The 21,102-nt window shown below is 42.0% G+C and overlaps 1 protein-coding gene across 1 annotated transcript in view; it reads left to right on the top strand.

Moving 5' to 3' along the window:
* The window catches only part of dnah6 (dynein, axonemal, heavy chain 6), a 439,386-nt gene that overhangs the window by 219,188 nt on the left and 199,096 nt on the right, over window positions 1-21,102 (top strand). Inside the window, exons 43-48 of the mRNA XM_051929949.1 lie at window positions 2,416-2,562; window positions 4,947-5,020; window positions 5,721-5,875; window positions 6,028-6,259; window positions 15,578-15,730; window positions 19,248-19,388. Of these exons, the coding sequence (XP_051785909.1) occupies window positions 2,416-2,562; window positions 4,947-5,020; window positions 5,721-5,875; window positions 6,028-6,259; window positions 15,578-15,730; window positions 19,248-19,388 (902 nt within the window). The remainder of the gene's footprint in view (window positions 1-2,415; window positions 2,563-4,946; window positions 5,021-5,720; window positions 5,876-6,027; window positions 6,260-15,577; window positions 15,731-19,247; window positions 19,389-21,102) is intronic.

The following is a 21,102-nucleotide window of genomic DNA, read 5'->3' as shown; positions in this document are numbered from 1 at the left end:
TTTACTTTGACTGTACTGTAAATAAAATGTTGTAAGAAAAACAGACAACAAAGATGAAGAATTGGGTTACCAGCCTGGTCACCCCTTATAAGAATTCATGCTATTGCAAACGTGAGCTCAGAACAGAACCATTCCAAGATGGTGGAGTTTCCCTGTGACAGGAAGAGGCGGGTTCAAGTGGGTGTGCACTGGTAGTGATGTCAGAGGTGTTATAGCTGTCAATCAAACATTCTGCAGAGAAAGGAAGGGAGAAAGGCATTAAGGCAAAGTGCCAACCAAGAAAAGCTTGGGTTGCTGCTAGAAGAGGTGTTGGCGAGGACAGCAGGGGACGCTTAACTTGTTCTCTGAAAGTGGATCCCAATGCTCCAGTGCAGTGATGGGGACATTGTGCTGTAAAAATGGCACCATCTTTCAGATGAGACGTAAAACCGAGCTCCTAACTCTCTACAGTATGGCCATTAAAAATCCCTGAGCATCCTTCGTAGGGTGTATTCCGATGTCCTGGCTAAATTGCCCACCATGACCTAGTCATTCTGGCTCCTTAATCATCCCCTGTCTCAAATTGGCCAACTATCTCTCACCACTTCACCACCTAACAGCTAATGAGCAAAAAAATGGCTGCCGTTGCATCATCCAGGTGGGGTGCTGCACATTACTGGTGGATGAAGCGGCTCCCCACTCAATTTGAGTAGTGAGAAAAGTGCTATATAAATGTAAAGAATTAATATTATTATTAACCCCTGGAGTGGCGTTAGAATTATAGACACTAGAGCCCTTCAGCTATCCCCTATGCGCATGCATGTGACAATGTATGATGATAATGATGATGATGATTTCAACCCGTCTTAGATGGGAAGCACAGCTAGTCAATATATATGAAGTCATGTCATCCGGTGTCCAACAGGTGGCAGATCACAAACATTTGTAATAATGCATTTTATCACAACAAATGTTTGTGATGGCAGCACGGTGGCGCAGTGGGTAGCGCTGCTGCCTCGCAGTTGGGAGACCTGGGGACCCGGGTTCGCTTCCCGGGTCCTCCCTGCGTGGAGTTTGCATGTTCTCCCCGTGTCTGCGTGGGTTTCCTCCGGGCGCTCCGGTTTCCTCCCACAGTCCAAAGACATGCAGGTTAGGTGGATTGGCGATTCTAAATTGGCCCTAGTGTGTGCTTGGTGTGTGGGTGTGTTTGTGTGTGTCCATGCGGTGGGTTGGTACCCTGCCCAGGATTGGTTCCCTGCCTTGTGCCCTGTGTTGGCTGGGATTGGCTCCAGCGGACCCCCGTGACCCTGTGTTCGGATTCAGCGGGTTGGAAAATGGATGGATGGATGGATGGATGTTTGTGATGTGCCACCTGTTGGAATGACAAATACAATGCATTTTATTACTACATACATTACAGAAGTGGGAAAAGAAGAAGAAGAAGGTGCACTGCAAATGTTAATGTTGAGGTCTACATCAATTACTAGATTTTAACCCACCTCTGCATATAAAGTAATGTCGTCCAGAGCTGCATTGTATGATGAACAAAGGCAACAAGAAAGAGGGACTTGCCAAATCCAAGACCATGGTCCTCAGCCAGAAAAGGGTGGAGTGCCCTCTCAGGGTTGGGAGCGAGATCCTGCCCCAAGTGGAGGAGTTCAAGTATCTCGAGGTCTTACCCCGCGACCCGACCTCGGATAAGCGGAAGAGGATGGATGGATGGATGGATGGATGGACTTGCCATTGTACCTTTCTGCCATTTCACTGTGATAGTTAAATTCAACCCGGGTTCATTTTCCGAGTCCTCCCTGCGTGGAGTTTGCATGTTCTCCCCGTGTCTGCGTGGGTTTCCTCCGGGCGCTCCGGTTTCCTCCCACAGTCCAAAGACATGCCGGTTAGGTGGATTGGCGATTCTAAATTGACCCTAGTGTGTGCTTGGTGTGTGGGTGTGTTTGTGTGTGTCCTGCAGTGGGTTGGCACCCTGCCCGGGATTGGTTCCTGCCTTGTGCCCTGTGTTGGCTGGGATTGGCTCCAGCAGACCCCCGTGACCCTGTGTTTGGATTCAGCGGGTTGGAAAATGGATGGATGGATGGATAGGTAAATTCATAAGGATTGAGTCACAAAACCCACAAATTGATGAATAGATTGTAAAAAAAATCAATTCAGGATCTTTCACAAAAAATAATATCAACTGCTGATCATAACATAATGCTGGTGCCTACATTACAAGATTACAATCCAAAATGGCAAGCTGATATTTAAAGCACATCACGATAAGAAATATGCAAAAGGTGATGGTGAAAAAAACGCACAAAATATAAGGACAAAACCGAGTATCACAAATCCAAAAATCTTGATATCCTTCAGGATCCAATTGCTGCTGGTAAGGCCCGTGTGTTAGCTATTCAAGGATTTGAAAGGTTTTCTTTTCAACAGGAATCCTACAGTGTGAACCTGGGACTGTGAGAGATCAAAAACAAATATTCAGACTCTTTTGCCATGAGTGTCAACGAGTATTCCACGATCGACTGATTAACAATGAAGACAAGGGCTATTTCAATTCCATTTTATCGGAGATGGCCGGTAAGAACTCTCTTTTTTTTTTCGGAGGTCTGTTACACAGCATCTGCTTGTTCTTTATAGACAGGATGGTGTAGTGGCGCAGCAGTTAGAGTGTCTGCATTGCTATTCCCAGGATCCATTTTGAGCTTTCAGACCTGTTATTCTAATAATAATAACTACAACAACAACAACAACAACATTTATTTATATAGCACATTTTCATACAAAAAGTAGCTCAAAGTGCTTTACATAATGAAGAAAAGAAAAATAAAAGACAAAATAAGAAATTCAAATAAGACAACATTAGTTAACATAGAAAAAGAGTAAGGTCCGATGGCCAGGGGGTACAGAAAAAACAAAAAAAAACTCCAGAAAGCTGGAGAAAAAAATTAAATCTGCAGGGGTTCCAGGCCACGAGACCACCCAGTCCCCTCTGGGCATTCTACCTAACATAATTGAAATAGTCCTCTTTATAATTAGGTTCTCATGGAAGAACTTGATGATGATGGTCATGCAGACTTCTGGCTTTTAATTCATCACTGTTGGAACATCACGGTGCTTTGAGTAGATGAAAGATGAAAGATGAAAGATGAAAGAAACCGGAAAAAGAAACAGAAGAGAGAGTAGGGGTTAGTACAGAATTTAGAGCCACCATGAATAGTTATTATAATGAATTGGTATACAGAGTATCAGGATTAAATTACAGTGTAGTTATGAGAAGGCCATGTTACAGTAATGTGTTTTCAGCAGTTTTTTAAAGTGCTCCACTGTATCAGCCTGGCGAATTCCTACTGGCAGACTATTCCAGATTTTAGGTGCATAACAGCAGAAGCCCGCCTGCCTCACCACTTCTTTTAAGTTTTGCTCTTGGAATTCTAAGGAGACACTCATTTGAGGATCTGAGGTTACAATTTGGAATATAAGAGGTTACAATTTGGAATATAAGATTAATATAAGATAAAATAAGACATTCCGATATATAAGATGGGGCGAGATTATTGGTTCTATTCAATAAGGGCGCGCACAAAAAGGTGAGCTTCAAAAGGGCGACCTCAATTGGGCGCAGCGAATAAAGGCAAACACAACAAAATTATTACAGAAAATGTATTAGATAAAGGCAATGATTGAACGTATAAAAAGGCGAAAGCAAGAATATTAAAACATCCAATTAATTAATGCATGAAGTTCTAATGAACTATTTCTAAAGCTCTCTATATTTTGTTGTTTTCTGCTCTTACTCATTGTTGTGTTACACTTGAAGCTGTAGATTATGTGCAATGCCACGTAGATATTTTATTATTGTCTACTATTGTTATCTATCTATTATTATCAAATTATCTAGAAATAAATAGAAATAGAAATAGAAAGAATTATTAATTATGTAATCTTACCATATGACTCTTGAACTCATGCACCTTCAGTCAATCCCAGTTTCAACCATTTAATTCTATATTGTAAGGAATTAAAGGTGAAAAAATCTAATCGGTCACTTGGTGACCCAACATCTTGGGACATCTTAGCTAAACCGATCAGCTTGACAGACTGATTCGTCTTCTATCGTTTGTCATATTTCTAATGTTCTTATGTACATTGAAGTTAACTAAGATTAACTCTCTGTTAAGCACATGTCACATTATTATTATCCATCCATCCAGCCATCCATTTTCCAACCCACTGAATCCGAACACAGGGTCACGGGGGTCTGCTGGAGCCAATCCCAGCCAACACATGGCACAAGGCAGGAACCAATCCTGGGCAGGGTGCCAACCCACCGTAGGACACACACAAACACACCCACACACCAAGCACACACTAGGGCCAATTTAGAATCGCCAATCCACCTAACCTGCATGTCTTTGGACTGTGGGAGGAAACCGGAGCGCCCGGAGGAAACCCACGCAGACACGGGGAGAACATGCAAACTCCACGCAGGGCGGACCCGGGAAGCGAACCCAGATCCCCAGGTCTCCCAACTGCGAGGCAGCAGCGCTACCCACTGCGCCACCGTGCCGCCCCCATTATTATTATTATTATTATTATTATTATTAGATTTAGATTTGATTTACTTTATTAATCCCTGAGGGAAAATTGTCTTTTCACATGACCTTTGGAGGTCAGAGTGTAGGGCCAGCCATTGTACATCACCCCCTGGAGCAGTTTTCACATTAAGGGTCTTACTCAAGGGTCCAACAGAGTATTATTATTATTATTAAATAATAAAGAAGTTGGAAAGGCACTGGTTTATTGTATAACAGGAATATGAGTGGCACACAATGAAATTTCTTTCACTATAATGAGAGATGCTGGTATTTTCTTTTTTCTTGGAACTGAAATGAATTTAGCCTCCGGTCATCACTGCTGATATTATATGTCTGTTATTTTTTTTTTTTTTTGTTTTGTTTTAGGTAAATATTTTCAATTTCAGATTGACGCTGAATATTTTGCAAAGAACCCAATCATTTTTGGAGACTTCATGAAGGTAATCATTCAACAGTAATGGAATGCAGTTTTAATTAGACTTTACACATTGAAAACTGTTGTAGACTGATGGAGGAAAGCAGAGGGATGCAGCTCTGAAGATTTTGTGATTCTAATTCAGATTATTCACAGCAGTCCATGCTTCAAATGTCTGATACACATCCACAATGGCAACTGGTCATTGTCTTACAGTTGTGTAACGAGCACTGTGAATGGAGATCCACCTCAACAAATCATTGACCATCACCTGGCACAAAGTCTAGAAATCAGTATGGGGTTTCCACAATTTTGTAGATCATTTCTTGTGTTCTTGTGGTCTTTTTATGGCAAGACGGTCAATCAGAAATATACATAAAAAGCTTACCATTGTCTGCTTGTTTTCATGCAAATGGAACCATCGCTTCTAGGTTCAACTGTTTTTTTTGTCATAGCACCTACAGTATATGTTTAGATAGATAGATAGATAGATAGATAGATAGATAGATAGATAGATAGATAGATAGATAGATAGATAGATAGATAGATAGATAGATAGATAGATAGATAGATAGATAGATAGATAGATAGATAGATAGATAGATAGATAGATAGATAGATAGATAGATAGATAGATAGATAGATGACACACTTTTACAAATACTAGAATTACGGTATCTTTGCAGATGTAAAGTTAAATATATACATATATTTTTTACTTGTAGCCTGGTGTGGAGAAGGTTGATAGAATTTATGAAGATTTGACAGATATAGGCAAGATAAAGCAAATACTTCAGGACTACCTCGACGACTACAATATGACATACTCTAAAGAAACACAGCTGGTATTTTTTCAAGATGCAGTGGAGCATGTCTCAAGGTATTGGGGTACTTTTATTTGTCTTTTTATCAAATGTTTTATTTGTAAATGTTAAAACATCCAAACATTCAGTGTACTTCTGGTTTGATGTTTTTGTTTTTCATCCGCAGCTCGCCCTTTAAATTTTTCTTTCTATAACAACTCTCTTCTAGGATTGCCCGGATGATCCGACAGGAGAGAGGCAATGCCCTTTTGGTTGGGGTTGGCGGCACAGGCAAACAGTCTCTTACAAGACTTGCATCTCACATGTGCGGGTATCGATGCTTTCAGATTGAGCTCAGTCGAGGATACAACTACGACAGTTTTCACGAGGATCTACGAAAACTCTACAAAATGGCAGGAGTTGAAGGAAAAGACATGGTGTTCCTGTTTACAGATACACAGGTGTCGTCAGTTTTTTTCAATTAATTTAAAGGCCATGTGAATTTTGCATTTTCCTTATAGGGGAATACTGGATTCATCCACGATAGATGGGGGGGGGGGGGGGGGTCTTTTCACAAACATTCAATAAATAAATAAATGCATAAACAGATTATATATATATATATATATATATATCCATCCATCCATCCATTTTCCAGCCCGCTGAATCCGAACACAGGGTCACAGGGGTCTGCTGGAGCCAATCCCAGCCAACAGAGGGCACAAGGCAGGAACCAATCCTGGGCAGGGTGCCAACCCACTGCAGGACACACACAAACACACACCAAGCACACACTAGGGCCAATTTAGAATCGGCAATCCACGTAACCAGCATGTCTTTGGACTGTGGGAGGGAACCGGAGCGCCCGGAGGAAACCCACGCAGTCACAGGGAAAACATGCAAACTCCACGCAGGGAGGACCCGGGAAGCAAACCCAGGTCCCCAGTTGTCCTAACTGCGATGCAGCAGCGCTACCCACTGCGCCACTCTATATATATATATATATATATATATATATATATATATATATATATATATATATAATATTATATATATATATATATATATATATATATATATATATATATATATATATATATATATATATATAATATTATATAGGCAGAGTGGTGGCTCTGAGGAAAGGGATTTGTGCTGGCAATTGGAAGGTTGCCAGTTCAAATCCCATAAATGCCCGAAGTGACTGTACTCCATTGAGCACTTAAGCAAGGCCCTTAACCTACAATTGCTCCGTCCTGAGTATGACATTAATCTACATGTAGGCCCTCCAACCTGCATGGAAAAACCTGGGGGTTGGTGGCAGAATTGGCACTCTAGCCACCATTAAAAACCTCACACTGTTCCATACCATCTGAACTAGTGTGGTGCTGAGGGGTCACCCATTGCATGGCTGCACTTGGGTCCTAATCGGGGATCCTGAGTTGATTTATCATGTGGTGGGTGTAGCAATGTGCAGTATCAGCATTTGCTCCTAACTTCATATATATATATATATACACATATATATATATATATATATATACACATTGTGGCGGTTGGCTGGAGGCTGTGCCCAGCTGGGATGCCTAGAAGGACCGGGAGAGGGACTATGCCTCCCCCGGACCATGAGAGGGCAGCCGCCCTGGTTTGTATGGGGGCAACGGGAATTGAGCATGGAAACTCAACCCTGTAAGGGCCGTGGCCACCGCCAGGGGGCGCCTGGAGGATTGAGGAGCCCTGGGCATCTGTACTTCCACCACAACCGGAAGTGCTGCCAAAAGGATTACTAGGGATACCAGGAAGTGACGCAGGAAGATCGTCAGAGGGCACCTGGAGCACGTCCGGGTGGGTATTAAAGAGGCCGCCTTCCTCCAGTCATTAGCCAGAGTCAGAAGGAAGAGGACAAAGCTCGAGAGAGAGAGGAGCAGAGGTGGTGAAAGGAAGGACTGTTGCAAAGGCCTGGACTTAAGGGTGTTTGGTGCGAGGGCACTGTGTGTTGTGTGGGACTTTATTGGTGAAAATAGTGTAAATAAAATATGCATGTGTGGGACTTATCGGTGTCTGCCTGTCTGTGTCCGGGAAGAACTTCCACAATATATATGTATGTATATATATATATATATATTATAAAAGAAGTACAAAGACAATTCGTAAGAGTTGGGGAATCTGTCCCCGTATACTGTACAACCGGTTTTGCTTTTCAAAGTTTGGTCACTCATGAAACACAATACAGACAGTTTACATGTTGATAGGCGGAAATTTTATGCTGTGGGGACAGAAATGCAATGGGAATGTGGTGAAAGGAACCGCTGAGGTAAATGGGATATGGTGACATCATCATTGGGGAACCAGAGGGAAGGAAGGAACCCGGAAGTGGCTTGTTCTGCTGCCTTGGGTATTCGGGTGGAATCAAGGCTGCATTTTTTCATCTTTCCTGTTGGAACAAAGAGAGGGGGGGTTGGCACATTGCTGTCGTCCCCAGATGTGCAATTTCGTGCTGCTCTTTAGATCTTTAAGGTGCTCCCTTAACGCTCATGCGTGACTATATATATATATATCCATATTACTAACCGAGAATGCTAAACCGGATGATGGACGCAGGCACATCCGGCCATGGGCCGTAGCTGCAAAAAGACGTACTGCACAGGCGCAAAAAGAGTCCGCGAGAGTCGGCTGAGGAGCCCAGAAAGGCGGACAAAAGAGGGCGAGAGAGGCGGATGAGGGGCCGCGAGAGGCGCAGGCGCAAAAAGAGTCCGCGAGAGTCGGAGAAAGGCGGAGAAAAGAGGGCGACAAAGGCGGATGAGGGGCCGCGAGTGGCGGACAAGACCACAGAAAAAAGGAGTGAGCACATACAAAAAGGAGAAATGAGGCGCAAAGTCAAACGCAGGAAAAGCATGAAACACATTGCACACGAAACTAGACCCGAAAAAAAAAAAAAAAAAAAAGAGGCTCGCACACAACAGCAAGGCACCCCCCCCCCCCCTACAGGCACCGGACGGGACACACACCAAGAGGGGGATTCAACAAGCCCATGGAACACAAAAAAAAGAACACAAAACCACCCCACAGACCCTACAAGCGAGGGACGGGACACACACAAAGAGGGGGATTCAACAAGACACAGGAACGCAAAAAGAAAGAAGACGCTCGCGCGACAACAATCCTCAACAATCCCCCCCCCCCCCCCACATCCATAAGAAGTCACACCCAAAGCCACATATTCTAAAGTGAACATCAACACCTTCACACTAGACAGCATAGGTGTCAGCATTGGTGGATCTCCTTACAATAAAGCACTATTAACCGTTCAACTGCAGAAAAGGAAACATATTCACAGTGACTGCGACCCTCCTTATTACTTATCCATATTTCGGATGCTGAGAAAGAAACAAGTCATGAATACACGGTCACGGGTACAAAACGAAAAGGAAAGGATAACAGGAACAAACACACGAACACGAAAGAAACAACAAAATAGACGGCTATGCAGCATAGGTGGATCTCATTACAATAAGGCACTCTTAACCGTTCAACCGCAGAAAAGTCTCCATATTAACAGTGAGTGCAATACTCCTTATTACTTATCCATATTTCTAAAAGAAAAAATGTCTCGACTCCAAAAACGCAAAGCTCAACTAAAGCTTCTAACTAACGATGTACCTAAAAGTAAAAACTTTATGAACTGCGTTAGATCCTACAATAGTTCATTTGCTTTTAGTAAATATCAGGCCACCAAAAGGCAATGGCCCATACTGCTTTCCCATATGTGCACAAATACTGCATCGCATTGGAACAGTGCACCCTGAAACAAATCAACAACGCAAATATGCACAAATCTACATCCTGGATCCACATGATGCAAACTATCAATCAAAGTGCTGCATCGCAACAGGCACGGATTCAAAACGAAACACCTCCCGTCTCAGACATACGTTAACGGCAAGGAAGGCTACAACGGGCTTCTCACACAGCACAGGCAAATCGATTACAGCTCCAAAACAACACGTCCCAAATACTACACATGCAACAACGCGCCTTTCAAACGGCACAAGCAAAACATACATCACGAAAATTCATTCGGATTAATGAATGTCATTTGCAATCATTGTCATTCAGTTCACTTCCCTGAAGAAACAACTGGCAATACAAGTAATACATTTAGACGTTGTTGTCAAAAGGGTCAAATTAGACTGCCTTCTTTACATTCATATACTGAATATCTACAGAAGATTCTAACTGACGATGTACCTGAAAGTGAAATCTTTATCAACTGCATTAGATCCTACAAATCGGTATCCACTATGAACATTAACGGTGGCACTGCACGTGATATCCGTCTTCAAAAAATGTTGTTTATTGATGAATGTACAATGGCATGAAGTCACTTACTCAACACCATTCATAAACTTCTACAAACGTTTATGAATAATAATATTCGATTTGGAGGAAAGGTACTTTTATTAGGAGGAGATTTTAAACAGTGATTAGCTATTCTTCCAGATGCCATGCACTCAGCTATTGTTCAGTGCACCTTAAAATACGCAGACTATTGGCATTGCTTTCAAAAGATACAGTTAGTAAAAAAGATACGATGTCCAGAACCAGATCATAACAATTGCTTATTACAACTGAGAGATGGTACACTCACCAATACAGATGGACTTCAGCCACATATTATTACAATTCCTCAAGCCTTTATCTGCGACGACTTAGTTACAGAGAGATTTGGAACAGCAATCTCATTAGACCAAATGCCCCTTTTAACACAACGCACTATATTATGTCCAAAAAATATTAATGTGGAAAACATAAATACCCAAGTCATTCCATTACTTCCTGGAGAGACACAACTCTTTCTAAGCTCTGACAAAGTTGACTCTGATCACGATAATGACCATCTTCATTGACCTTTCAAGTTCTGACCTGGAATTACCTTTTACACTTAAACGGCGTGTACAAAGAAATTTTCCAATAAACCTTTACACTGTGCCACACACTTTATTGTTTGCTTTCTATTTGCATCATCTACACCGTCACACTATTCTATATCTCATTCATACATCACGCTCTTTGTCATTCCCAACACCAGGGGTTGGCGAGCGAAGCGAGCAGGGGGCGGAGCCCCCTAGTATATATATATACAGTATATATCTATACTAATAAAAGGCAAAGCCCTCACTGACTGACTGACTGACTCACTCACTGACTGACTCATCACTAATTCTCCAACTTCCCGTGTAGGTGGAAGGCTGAAATTTGGCAGGCTCATTCCTTACAGCTTACTTACAAAAGTTAGGCAGGTTTCATTTCGAAATTCAAAGCGTAATGGTCATAACTGGAACATATTTTTTGTCCATACACTGTAATGGAGGAGGCGGAGTCACGTATCGCGTCATCACGCCTCCTACGTAATCACGTGAACTATAAACAAGGAAGACATTTACAGCACGAGTCACACGCGGGAACGAAGGTAAATGACGTTAATTTTTGACTGTCTTTTAATACTGTGTAAGCATACATATTAACACATGTGCAGTTAAACGTGTGCATTTACGGGCTGATTTCTCAGGCTTAAAAGCTCACCTTTTATCAAACGCGGGAAGAAAGGTAACTGACGTTGTTCACTGTCTTTTAATACTGTGTAACCATACATATTAACACATGTCCAATGAAACGTGTGCATTTACGGGGTGATTTCTCAGGCTTAAAAGCTCGCCTTTTACTAAAAAGGTAAATGCAAAACTATTTTCAATCAGTTTATTGAAACGCTCCCGTTAAGGATTGCAATAACATATTTGCGAGATAAAAGAACGAAGTAGGGGGAAATGGAGGAACAGCCGCAAACAGCGAACAGCAAAAAATTAATTAAACAATTGAGAACGGAGCGAGTGAAGCATACAAGCATGTTCATAAGGGAAACAAAGCACGGTGTAAAACGTAACTTTAAATTAAGTTTATAGAAACGCTCCCGCTGCGGATTGCAATAACATATTCGCGAGATAAAAGTTTAATGACAAGACACGAGGTATAAACGAACCACACACCGTGGCGCAACGTTAGGGGCAACAGTTTCAACCATTCTATGATCTGCTTCTCGCAACTGAAAGACGGCACATGGCGGATGTTAGCCGACTTGCTAACCGCAACGTTAGGGGCTTCAACTCTGGCGCTGACGCCACATCTCAGTGCCAACACTTTGCAGACTGTACTTAAAAGACACGCCCTCCTCACTGGACAGTTAAAAACACCAATCAAACTAACGATGACATCAAGTATTACCCAATCAAAAGTACGAAAGGAGGCATCTTCATAAAATGCGTGTGGGATGATTTGCATGAGACGCTGCTTTAAAAAAAAAATGATAAAAAACATACGGGATAAATCCCGTCCGTATTGATTCAAAACGGGACGCGCAATTTCATTCTCAAATGCGGCACGATTCCGTATTTTAAAGGACGGGTGGCAACCCTACAGTGCCAGGTAACCACCCATACAATCAGATTGTGATTCAGACTAGGAATGCAATGAATGTAATTACCCCGATCTACATACAAGGCGAAAGTCTTGCAACATTCAAAGATGATGGTTTGGGATAAGTACACCATACAACATAAAACAGCTTATGAAGCCTTGAACCGAAAAAAGCAAGATCTCAGAGATCGTAAAAAAAAAAAAAGGAGGTAATGTCGTTTTACTCGCTGTAGATTTTAGTCAAACATTACCAGTTATTCCACGAGGGAGACCAGCAGATGAACTCAACGCGTGTTTAAAATCCATGCTTCTCCCACGGTCGGTTATATGTCGCGTGTTCTCGGGTAGGTACACCAAAAAATGTATACATTTAAGCATGTAATGGGCAAAGAAAAAATGAGGTATACCCGAAGGCACTGCAGTAGTACTCAATGTAACTTTACTTCTTAAATGTTAATGTTTTACTGTTTAATAATTTATACGCTTCTTATATATTGTTCAAATTCTTTTATCAAAATACCAGTGACAGCGCAATGCACGATAACATGGAGTGAATACACCATACGCATCTGCCCACGGCCGCCCTGGTGTGCGCAGATAGGAGTTGATTCTAAAATCAAATAAACATAAAAAGAGTAATACAATCATCACCCATAAAGCGGATAGCAGACGTGACGTATTATATGTGTACCACATTTCAAGTCAATAGGTGAAACGGTTTGCAAGCTACAGGTGATTTAAAATCCTGGACAGACCAACGAAAAGCCACGGTAGCAAATTACAGAAGAAGATTTTACTGTTTAATAATTTATATTTATATGAAATGTGCTTCTTATATATTACTTCATATTCTCATATGATAATGATGTTAATGTTGTTTATATTGATTTCTATGTTATTGTAAGTGCATCTATGTGTGTATATGTATGTATGTATGTATGTGTGTGTATATATATATATATATATATATATATATATATATAAAAAATATATATATAAAAAATATATGTGTATATGTATATATAATATATCTGTATATGTGTGTATATGTGTGTGTATATGTATATATATATGACAGCAACACTCATAACAATGACAACACAATTACATTGACAATCATGTTACGTTTTTTTTTAAATGTTTCCTTTACTTTTTCATAACCTCTTTAACATACTACTTCTCCGCTGTGAAGCGCGGGTATTTTGCTAGTATATATATATATATATATATATATATATATATATATATATATATATATATATATATATATCCATTCATCCATTATCCAGCCCACTACATGCTAACTACAGGGTCACGGGGGTCTGCTGGAGCCAATCCCAGCCAACACAGGGCACAAGGCAAGAAACAAACCCTGGGCAGGGCGCCAGCCCACCACAGTATATATATGCTGCAATATATAACAAAATAAGGCTCAGGGGGTAGGTGAGTATGTGCGTCTGGGGGGGTAATGAGGTGGGCCAGTACTAAAAGTGCCAGAGAGCTGGCTGAATCTTGGCTATCAAATGAAAACGCCATTAACAGACATTTGGACATGAACCCAGCATATGCAAACTCAAGAAGAAGAACATCCTCATAATAAATAAAACTTTACGACCAGCACCCTACTAACCCCACCTCACTACCCCCCCAGACGCACACACTCACCTACACCTCCCGAGCCTTATTTTGCTATATATTGCCTTTGATTCTTGTATGTCTTATCATTATCCTCTGATGACAGCTCCTGGCAGGAGCTGAAAGCTCAGGAATAAAAACTACTTTATGATACATGATTCATTCTCTCCCTTTGTGGATCTCCAACTACAAATATATAATATATATATATTGTGAGGGCCGCCTGGCAGCTCAACCCAGACGAAATCCCCTGGACGCTAGTTGGCGACTTCCCTGCAGCTTAGCGGTGCCCCAGATTCCCGCAGGGCATTATGGGAGATGGAGTTCGGCTTCACAGCCCTGCTGGGTACCGTGGGTGCCGCCAGGGAATGCTGCAGGGAGACAAGGGGATTTCGTTTTCCAGTATAGCCTGGAAGTACTCCCAAGTCATGGGGGCGTAAGGACAGAAGTACTTCCGGTCTGAAGAAAAATGTAATTCTCCATCGGGTCAAGGACTATATAAAGCACTGGTGGAGACCCAGCAAGGGAGCCGGAGTTGGGAGGGAGTGTGACAGAGCTGCTGGGAGGAGAGGAGGAGAATTGTTTATTCATTGTGTACTTATTGTGGCTGTGGTGCTTTGGAGGCACTAATTTAGGAAGAAAAATTTAAAATACTTCTTGGTGCTTGTAAACCTGTGTCTGCATCTGTCTGTTGGATTTCACGGGGCAACAGTACCCTCAAGCATCCATTATCTTACTATAATATATATATTGTGAGAAGCAGCCCAGACACAGACAGACAGACATCGTTTGTTCACCCAACACACGTTTATTATTTACAATATGTACAAAAGTCATAGCACAAACCCAGTACCTCCAGCACCAATCCCCCAAAGTCCAGGCCTCTCTTCCAGTGCCTCACTCTTCAGGCCGCCTCCACTCCTCTCCAAGACAACTCTCGTCCACTTCCACCCGACTCCAGTTCCTGTCTGAAGGGAGGCAGCCCCTTTAAATAAGCACCCAGATGGGCTCCAGGTGCTTCCCGACACTCCTCCGCCGACACTCCCCTGTGTGGCGGAAGTGCCGGCTGTATCCCCAAAGCCCTCCGGGTGTCCCTGCTCCCCTTCCCCCCAGCACTTCCTGGTGTGGCAGAAGTGCTGAGGTCCAGGGCTCTCTAGGCACTGGGGCACCCCCTGGTGGTGACCATGGGCCCCTACAGGGTTGAGCTTCCCTGCTCTGTATCCGTGGCCTCCAAAGCAACCAGGGCAGTCGCCCCCTCGTGGTCTGGAGGAGGCACAATCTATTTCAAAAATGGGTTCAGGGCTTTGTCCACATCCCTTTTCTAGCACCTGAGCCCTGGATTGCTTTTAGTCCATTAATTATGCCAAGTCCATTCTTCTCCTTATTCTGAGTGAGTTTGTTTTCTATTGTTTTCATTTTTTTTTTAGGTTTCTGTTTCCTTCAGATTCTTTTTTGCAAAGATATGCAGTTCCATGGATTGGTAGCTCCAGATTCTCCCGGTATGGCCTTACCTTTCCATGGACTGGCATTCTACCCACAATTATTTCCTGCTTTGCGTTGTTTGATTTTGGAATCGTTTTCTGCTTCCTCAGCAACCCAGAGCTGATGTTCTATTGCTTGGTACCGAGGCTGAATTATGAGTTTATTTTTATTTTTTTTTTAATGCTTTCCAGATTGTTGTGGAGGAGTTCCTAGAAGACATAAACAACATGCTGAACTCTGGAGAAGTGCCTAATCTTTTTGAAAAGGATGAGCTCGAGCAAGTTCTGGCAGCCACTCGTCCTAAAGCAAAAGAAGCTGGCATACCAGAGGGCAACAGAGACGAGGTAGGAATCCACTTGCATGTTACTATACTCGACCCCATGCCACGTGCCAGCTTTTATTATGCTGACTGTACCAAGCCAAATCTTTGGAGAATATTCAGATTAGTGACTGAGAAGGAAGTGCAGATTAGGATTCAATACAAGTATACTGACAATTGTATAATTCTGGAGGAGGAGGAGGAGGAGGTTGGGAGCACACGCTGATCACCCCTTCAGTACACAAAATACCACGGTACCTGAACTTGCCATTACCTACCATGAGATGGACAGTTCATCCAAATTACATGAAATCGATCACACATTCCTCATCATATGGAGGCAGGCCAGTTATGAAACCTTTCCATGATACTTTTATTATCTTCTTTAAGGATTTACACCCTATGGCCAGGACCCTTGCCCGGCCGGGACGCCTCTATAATGGAATGACTTATGGGAAAGAGCTTATCCAGGGCATATATATATATATACCTTCCCCGGAACATAGAGGGCAGCTCCCCTCGCTTGCAGTGGTGCCATGTGTTTGGAACGTGGAAGCTCAACCCTGCTGGGGCCCTGTGGGAACCACCAGGGGGCGTCTGGAGGATTACTGAGCCCTTGGTTGCAGTGGGTGTGGCAGAAGTGCTGCCGGAAGAATGTCATCAAGCACTTCCAGGTGCCCCATAAAAGGAGCCAGCCACCACCATTAATCCGGGAGCCAGAGAAAGAGAGAGGAAGACGAAGAGACAAGAAAGAAGAAGGGACCGTGTTTATTTGCACATTTGGTGCTTGTACTGCTCTGTGTAGTGGGGAGCAACAAGGAAAGCGCTACCCCGCCTAAAATAAAGGTGCGCTGTGTGGCAAGACGGGGCTCTGTGTCTGTTTAGTCCAAAGTTTGGGGAACTGTATGCTCCCTGGTGGTCCACAACCCTTTCCATCTTCAGATGAGCTGTTTCTCTGACATGCGAACAGCTTGGGAGCTTCCAACCAACCTTTTTTCATTAAACACATTTTCTGTGTTTTGCATTATGAAAATTTCTGAAAATCTAGAAAATATCATTTTGATTAGTTGGAATGTGAGGCCATGTCAAATAAATAATTGATAGATAGCACAAAGTCTAGAAATCAGTATGGGGTTTCCATAATTTTGTAGATCATTTCTTGTATTCTTGTGGACTTTTTATGGCAAGACGGTCAATCAGAAATATACATAAAAAGCTTACCATTGTCTGCTTGTTTTCATGCAAATGGAACCATCGCTTCTAGGTTCAACTGTTTTTTGTCATAGCACCTACAATATATGTTTGGATAGATAGATAGATAGATACGAAAGGCACTATATGATAGATAGATAGATAGATAGATAGATAGATAGATAGATAGATAGATAGATAGATAGATAGATAGATAGATAGATAGATAGATAGATAGATAGATAGATAGATAGATAGATAGATAGATAGATAGATAGATAGATAGATAGATAGATACTTTATTAATCCCCAAGGGGAAATTCACATACTCCAGCAGCAGCATACTGATAATAACAATATTAATTAAAGAGCAATAAAAATGCAGTACATATAGACAATAACTTTGTATAATATTAACGTTCACCCCCCCGGGTGGAATTGAAGAGTCGCATAGTGTGGGTGAGGAACGATCTCCTCAGTCTATCAGTGGAGCAGGATGGTGACAGCAGTCTGTCGCTGAAGCTGCTCCTCTGTCTGGAGATGATCCTGTTCAGTTGATTCTCCATGATTGACAGCAGTCTGCTCAGCGTCCATCGCTCTGCCACAGATGTCAAACTGTCCAGCTCCATGCCTACAATAGAGCCTGCCTTCCTCACCAGTTTGTCCAGGTGTGAGGCGTCCTTCTTCTTTATGCTGCCTCCCCAGCACACCACCGCGTAGAAGAGGGCGCTCGCCACAACCATCTAATAGAACATCTGCAGCATCTTATTGCAGATGTTGAAGGACGCCAGCCTTCTAAGGAAGTATAGTTGGCTCTGTCCTCTCTTGCACAGAGCATCAGTATTGGCAGTCCAGTCCAATTTATCATCCAGCTGCACTCCCAGGTATTTATAGGTCTGCACCATCTGCACATTGCTGCTCCTTTCTTGTGTAATTTATAGAAAGGAAGGTGTTAAGAAGGATAACAGAATATCAGGTTATATAGACCTCTGATGTGTGGAGTACAAGACCATGGAGGAACTTCTCAAGCTTTAAAACACACTGGTGAGGCCTCATCTGGAGTACTGGGTGCAGTTTTGGTCTCCAGGCTACAAAAAGGACATAGCAGCACTAGAAGAAGTCCAGAGAAGAGCAACTAGGCTGATTCAGGGCTACAGGGGATGAGTTATGAGGAAAGATTAAAAGAGTTGAGCCCTTTCAGATTAAGCAAAGGGAGGTGAAGAGGAGACGTGATTGAAGTGTTTAATATTATGAAGGGAATTAGTCCAGTGGATCAGACTGTGACTTTAAAATGAGTTCATCAAGAAGGACTTAGGAGTCGTAGTGGACTCGACACTATCAACTGCCAGGCAGTGTTCAGAAGCCATTAAGAAGGCTAGCAGAATGTCAGGTTATAAAGCGCCTTGATGTGTGGAGTACAAGTCACAGGAGGTTCTGCTCAAGCTTTATAACACACTGGTGAGGCCTCATCTGGAGTACTGGGTGCACTTTTGGTCTCCAGGCTACAAAAAGGACATAACAGCACCAGAGAAGAGCAACTAGGCTGATTCAGGGCTACAAGGGATGAGTTATGAGGAAAGAATAAAAGAGCTGAGCCTTTACAGGAGATGAAGAGGAGACCTGACTGAAGTGTTTAAAATTATGAAGTGAATTAGTCCAGTGGATCGAGACGGTGACTTTAAAACGAGTTCACCAAGAACACGGGGACACAGTTGGAAACTTGTGAAGGGGAAATTTCACACAGACATTGGGAAGTTTTTCTTCATACAGAGAACGATAGACACGTGGAATAAGCGATCAAATAGTGTGGTAGACAGTAAGACGTTGGGGACTTTCAAAACTCGACTTGGAAGAATTAAGTGGATAGGACTGGCAAGCTTTGTTGGGCTGAAAGTCTTCTTCTTGTCTAGATTGTTCTAAAGCAGTGTGTCTGGTGGTGCAACCCACTTCTTTCCATAGTAGTGATTTCACAGCCTGCCAAGTAAGGAGGGTGGCACTTGGAGTCCCTTGGTGAATTGAGCATGAACATCCGAACGGGGTGGAGGGGTCCCCCTTTGGCAAGTCGAGCACTAATATCACAGCAGCGGGGGTTCAACCCAGTGGTTCCTAAAGAACTCTTTGACCATGAGAAGGAAGATTCTCTAGTCTGACAAAACGAGAGTTGGCCTCGGTTTTAAGCGTGACGTCTGGTGGAAACCTGGCATCACTCATCCCCATTCTGAAAGTTGATTAAAATAAATCGTTATCATTTTTGACTCACCCTCATGTAAAATGAGTGCTAAACAAATTAAAAAATGCATTTTCCTTTTTAATCCCAAATAAATGTGATTTCTATAATGTTTGTTTTGAAGGTTTTTCAATTTTTCATCTCCCAAGTCCGGGAAAAGTTACACATTGTGCTGTGCATGAGCCCAGTGGGAGAAGCCTTCAGAGCCCGGTGCCGAATGTTTCCATCTCTGGTGAACTGCTGCACCATTGACTGGTTTGTTCAAGTTAGTAATCATTGCATTTCTTTCTTTCTTTTCTTTCTCCTAGCATTGATTTCCTGTCTTTCTACCTTAGTAAATTCTTCACACGTTTGAAGATACAGTCTTTCTTTTGTTATCTTCTTTATTTATTTGAAAATATAGTACAGTAAAATGACTTTAATTGATCCCAAGTCATATATACAATTTACTGTTGTGGTAATGGGAGGATATGGGTAAACCTAAAAAAAAAATGTTGGGGTACCAGCTGGGTCGCCCATTTAATTCATTCTCCATAAAGGCAGCAGGCACACAATGGCACAAAACTAACAAAAAACAACAGACAGAGGTTTGCCTCAAGACGAGTGCAGATGCTCAGTAGAGAAGGTCTGGCGTTGGGGAGCTCCATCCTGAGGTCAGCTTTGGTCAAACTGAAACGCTTTCTTACAAGGATGGTCGACTTTTATAGGAAAAATTGGAAATTTTAAAACTGTTTACCGTGCAATCTGTTTGAGATATCTGAGCAAAAATGGAACTTTCTCAACAAAAGTTCTTTTAAGAATAAAGGATGGAGTCAGTTGTCTTCATCGGGCATCTTGGATGAGAAAAGAGATGATACTAATGTCACGGAGTGGAAGTGCATACCGTATATACTCGCGTTTAAGTTCTCCCGAGTATAAGTTGGGGCTTGATTTTACCGTATAATATTTTTCATTCATCACAAACATTTGCAGTATTTTATTACAAATGTTTGTAATACAACATTTGTTGAAATGACAAACACAATGTATTTTATTACTACATCAATTACAATAGATAGTGCACTGCAGACGTTAACACTAAGATCTACATTAATTGCATAGATTTCAACCCGTCTTAGACAGGTAGCACAGCGAATATTTGTATAATGGGTAACAAGGCAAACCTTTATGTGCTTTTACTCTTTTGTCATCGCTGACTGTCCCATGTGACATCTACATTACCTCTCTGTCAAATCTCTCTGCTCTCAAGAGTCAAGAATTTGTTCTTTTTGCGTCTGATTGAATTCCATGATTGTCACAACTCCCTGCTGGGTTAGAACCATGAACACTACTTCTTTGTATTTCATGGTTTTGTGTGGTTTCACAAATGGATCTTTGATCAAACATTGATAAACTGTTTTGTTGAATAAGTAGATCTATGGGTTGCCGAAAATATCAGCAATAGGGGTGTGCCAGGGGGACTGAGGTTCACAGACCACACCAAATAGAAAATAACAGGAAAATATGCACTGCAACAGGTGGTGCATGACAAACATTAATATTGCTTTCACAAACCCTATACCGAATGGCATATAACAGAGGCATATCTATCTATCTATCTATCTATTATATAGTGCCTTTCTCATATCTATCTATCTATCTATCTATCTATCTATCTATCTATCTATCTATCTATCTATCTATCTATTATATAGTGCCTTTCTCATATCTATCTATCTATCTATCTATCTATCTATTATATAGTGCCTTTCTCATATCTATCTATCTATCTATCTATCTATCTATCTATCTATCTATCTATCTATCTATCTATCTGTCTGTCTGTCTGTCTGTCTGTCTGTCTGTCTGTCTGTCTGTCTGTCTGTCTGTCTGGACAAGTACAAAGTATACAAATGCTAGCAAGTATATTTTGTACATCAATGTACAGTATATAGATCGGTGTGTGTATGTGGGTGTGTTTGTGTTGTATTTTTTAACTG

The sequence above is a fragment of the Erpetoichthys calabaricus genome, chromosome 7 (assembly GCF_900747795.2).
Source record: "Erpetoichthys calabaricus chromosome 7, fErpCal1.3, whole genome shotgun sequence".
Lineage (NCBI taxonomy): Eukaryota > Metazoa > Chordata > Cladistia > Polypteriformes > Polypteridae > Erpetoichthys > Erpetoichthys calabaricus.
The sequence above is the reverse complement of the archived record's forward strand: the minus strand, read 5'-3'. Positions and strand labels throughout refer to the sequence as shown.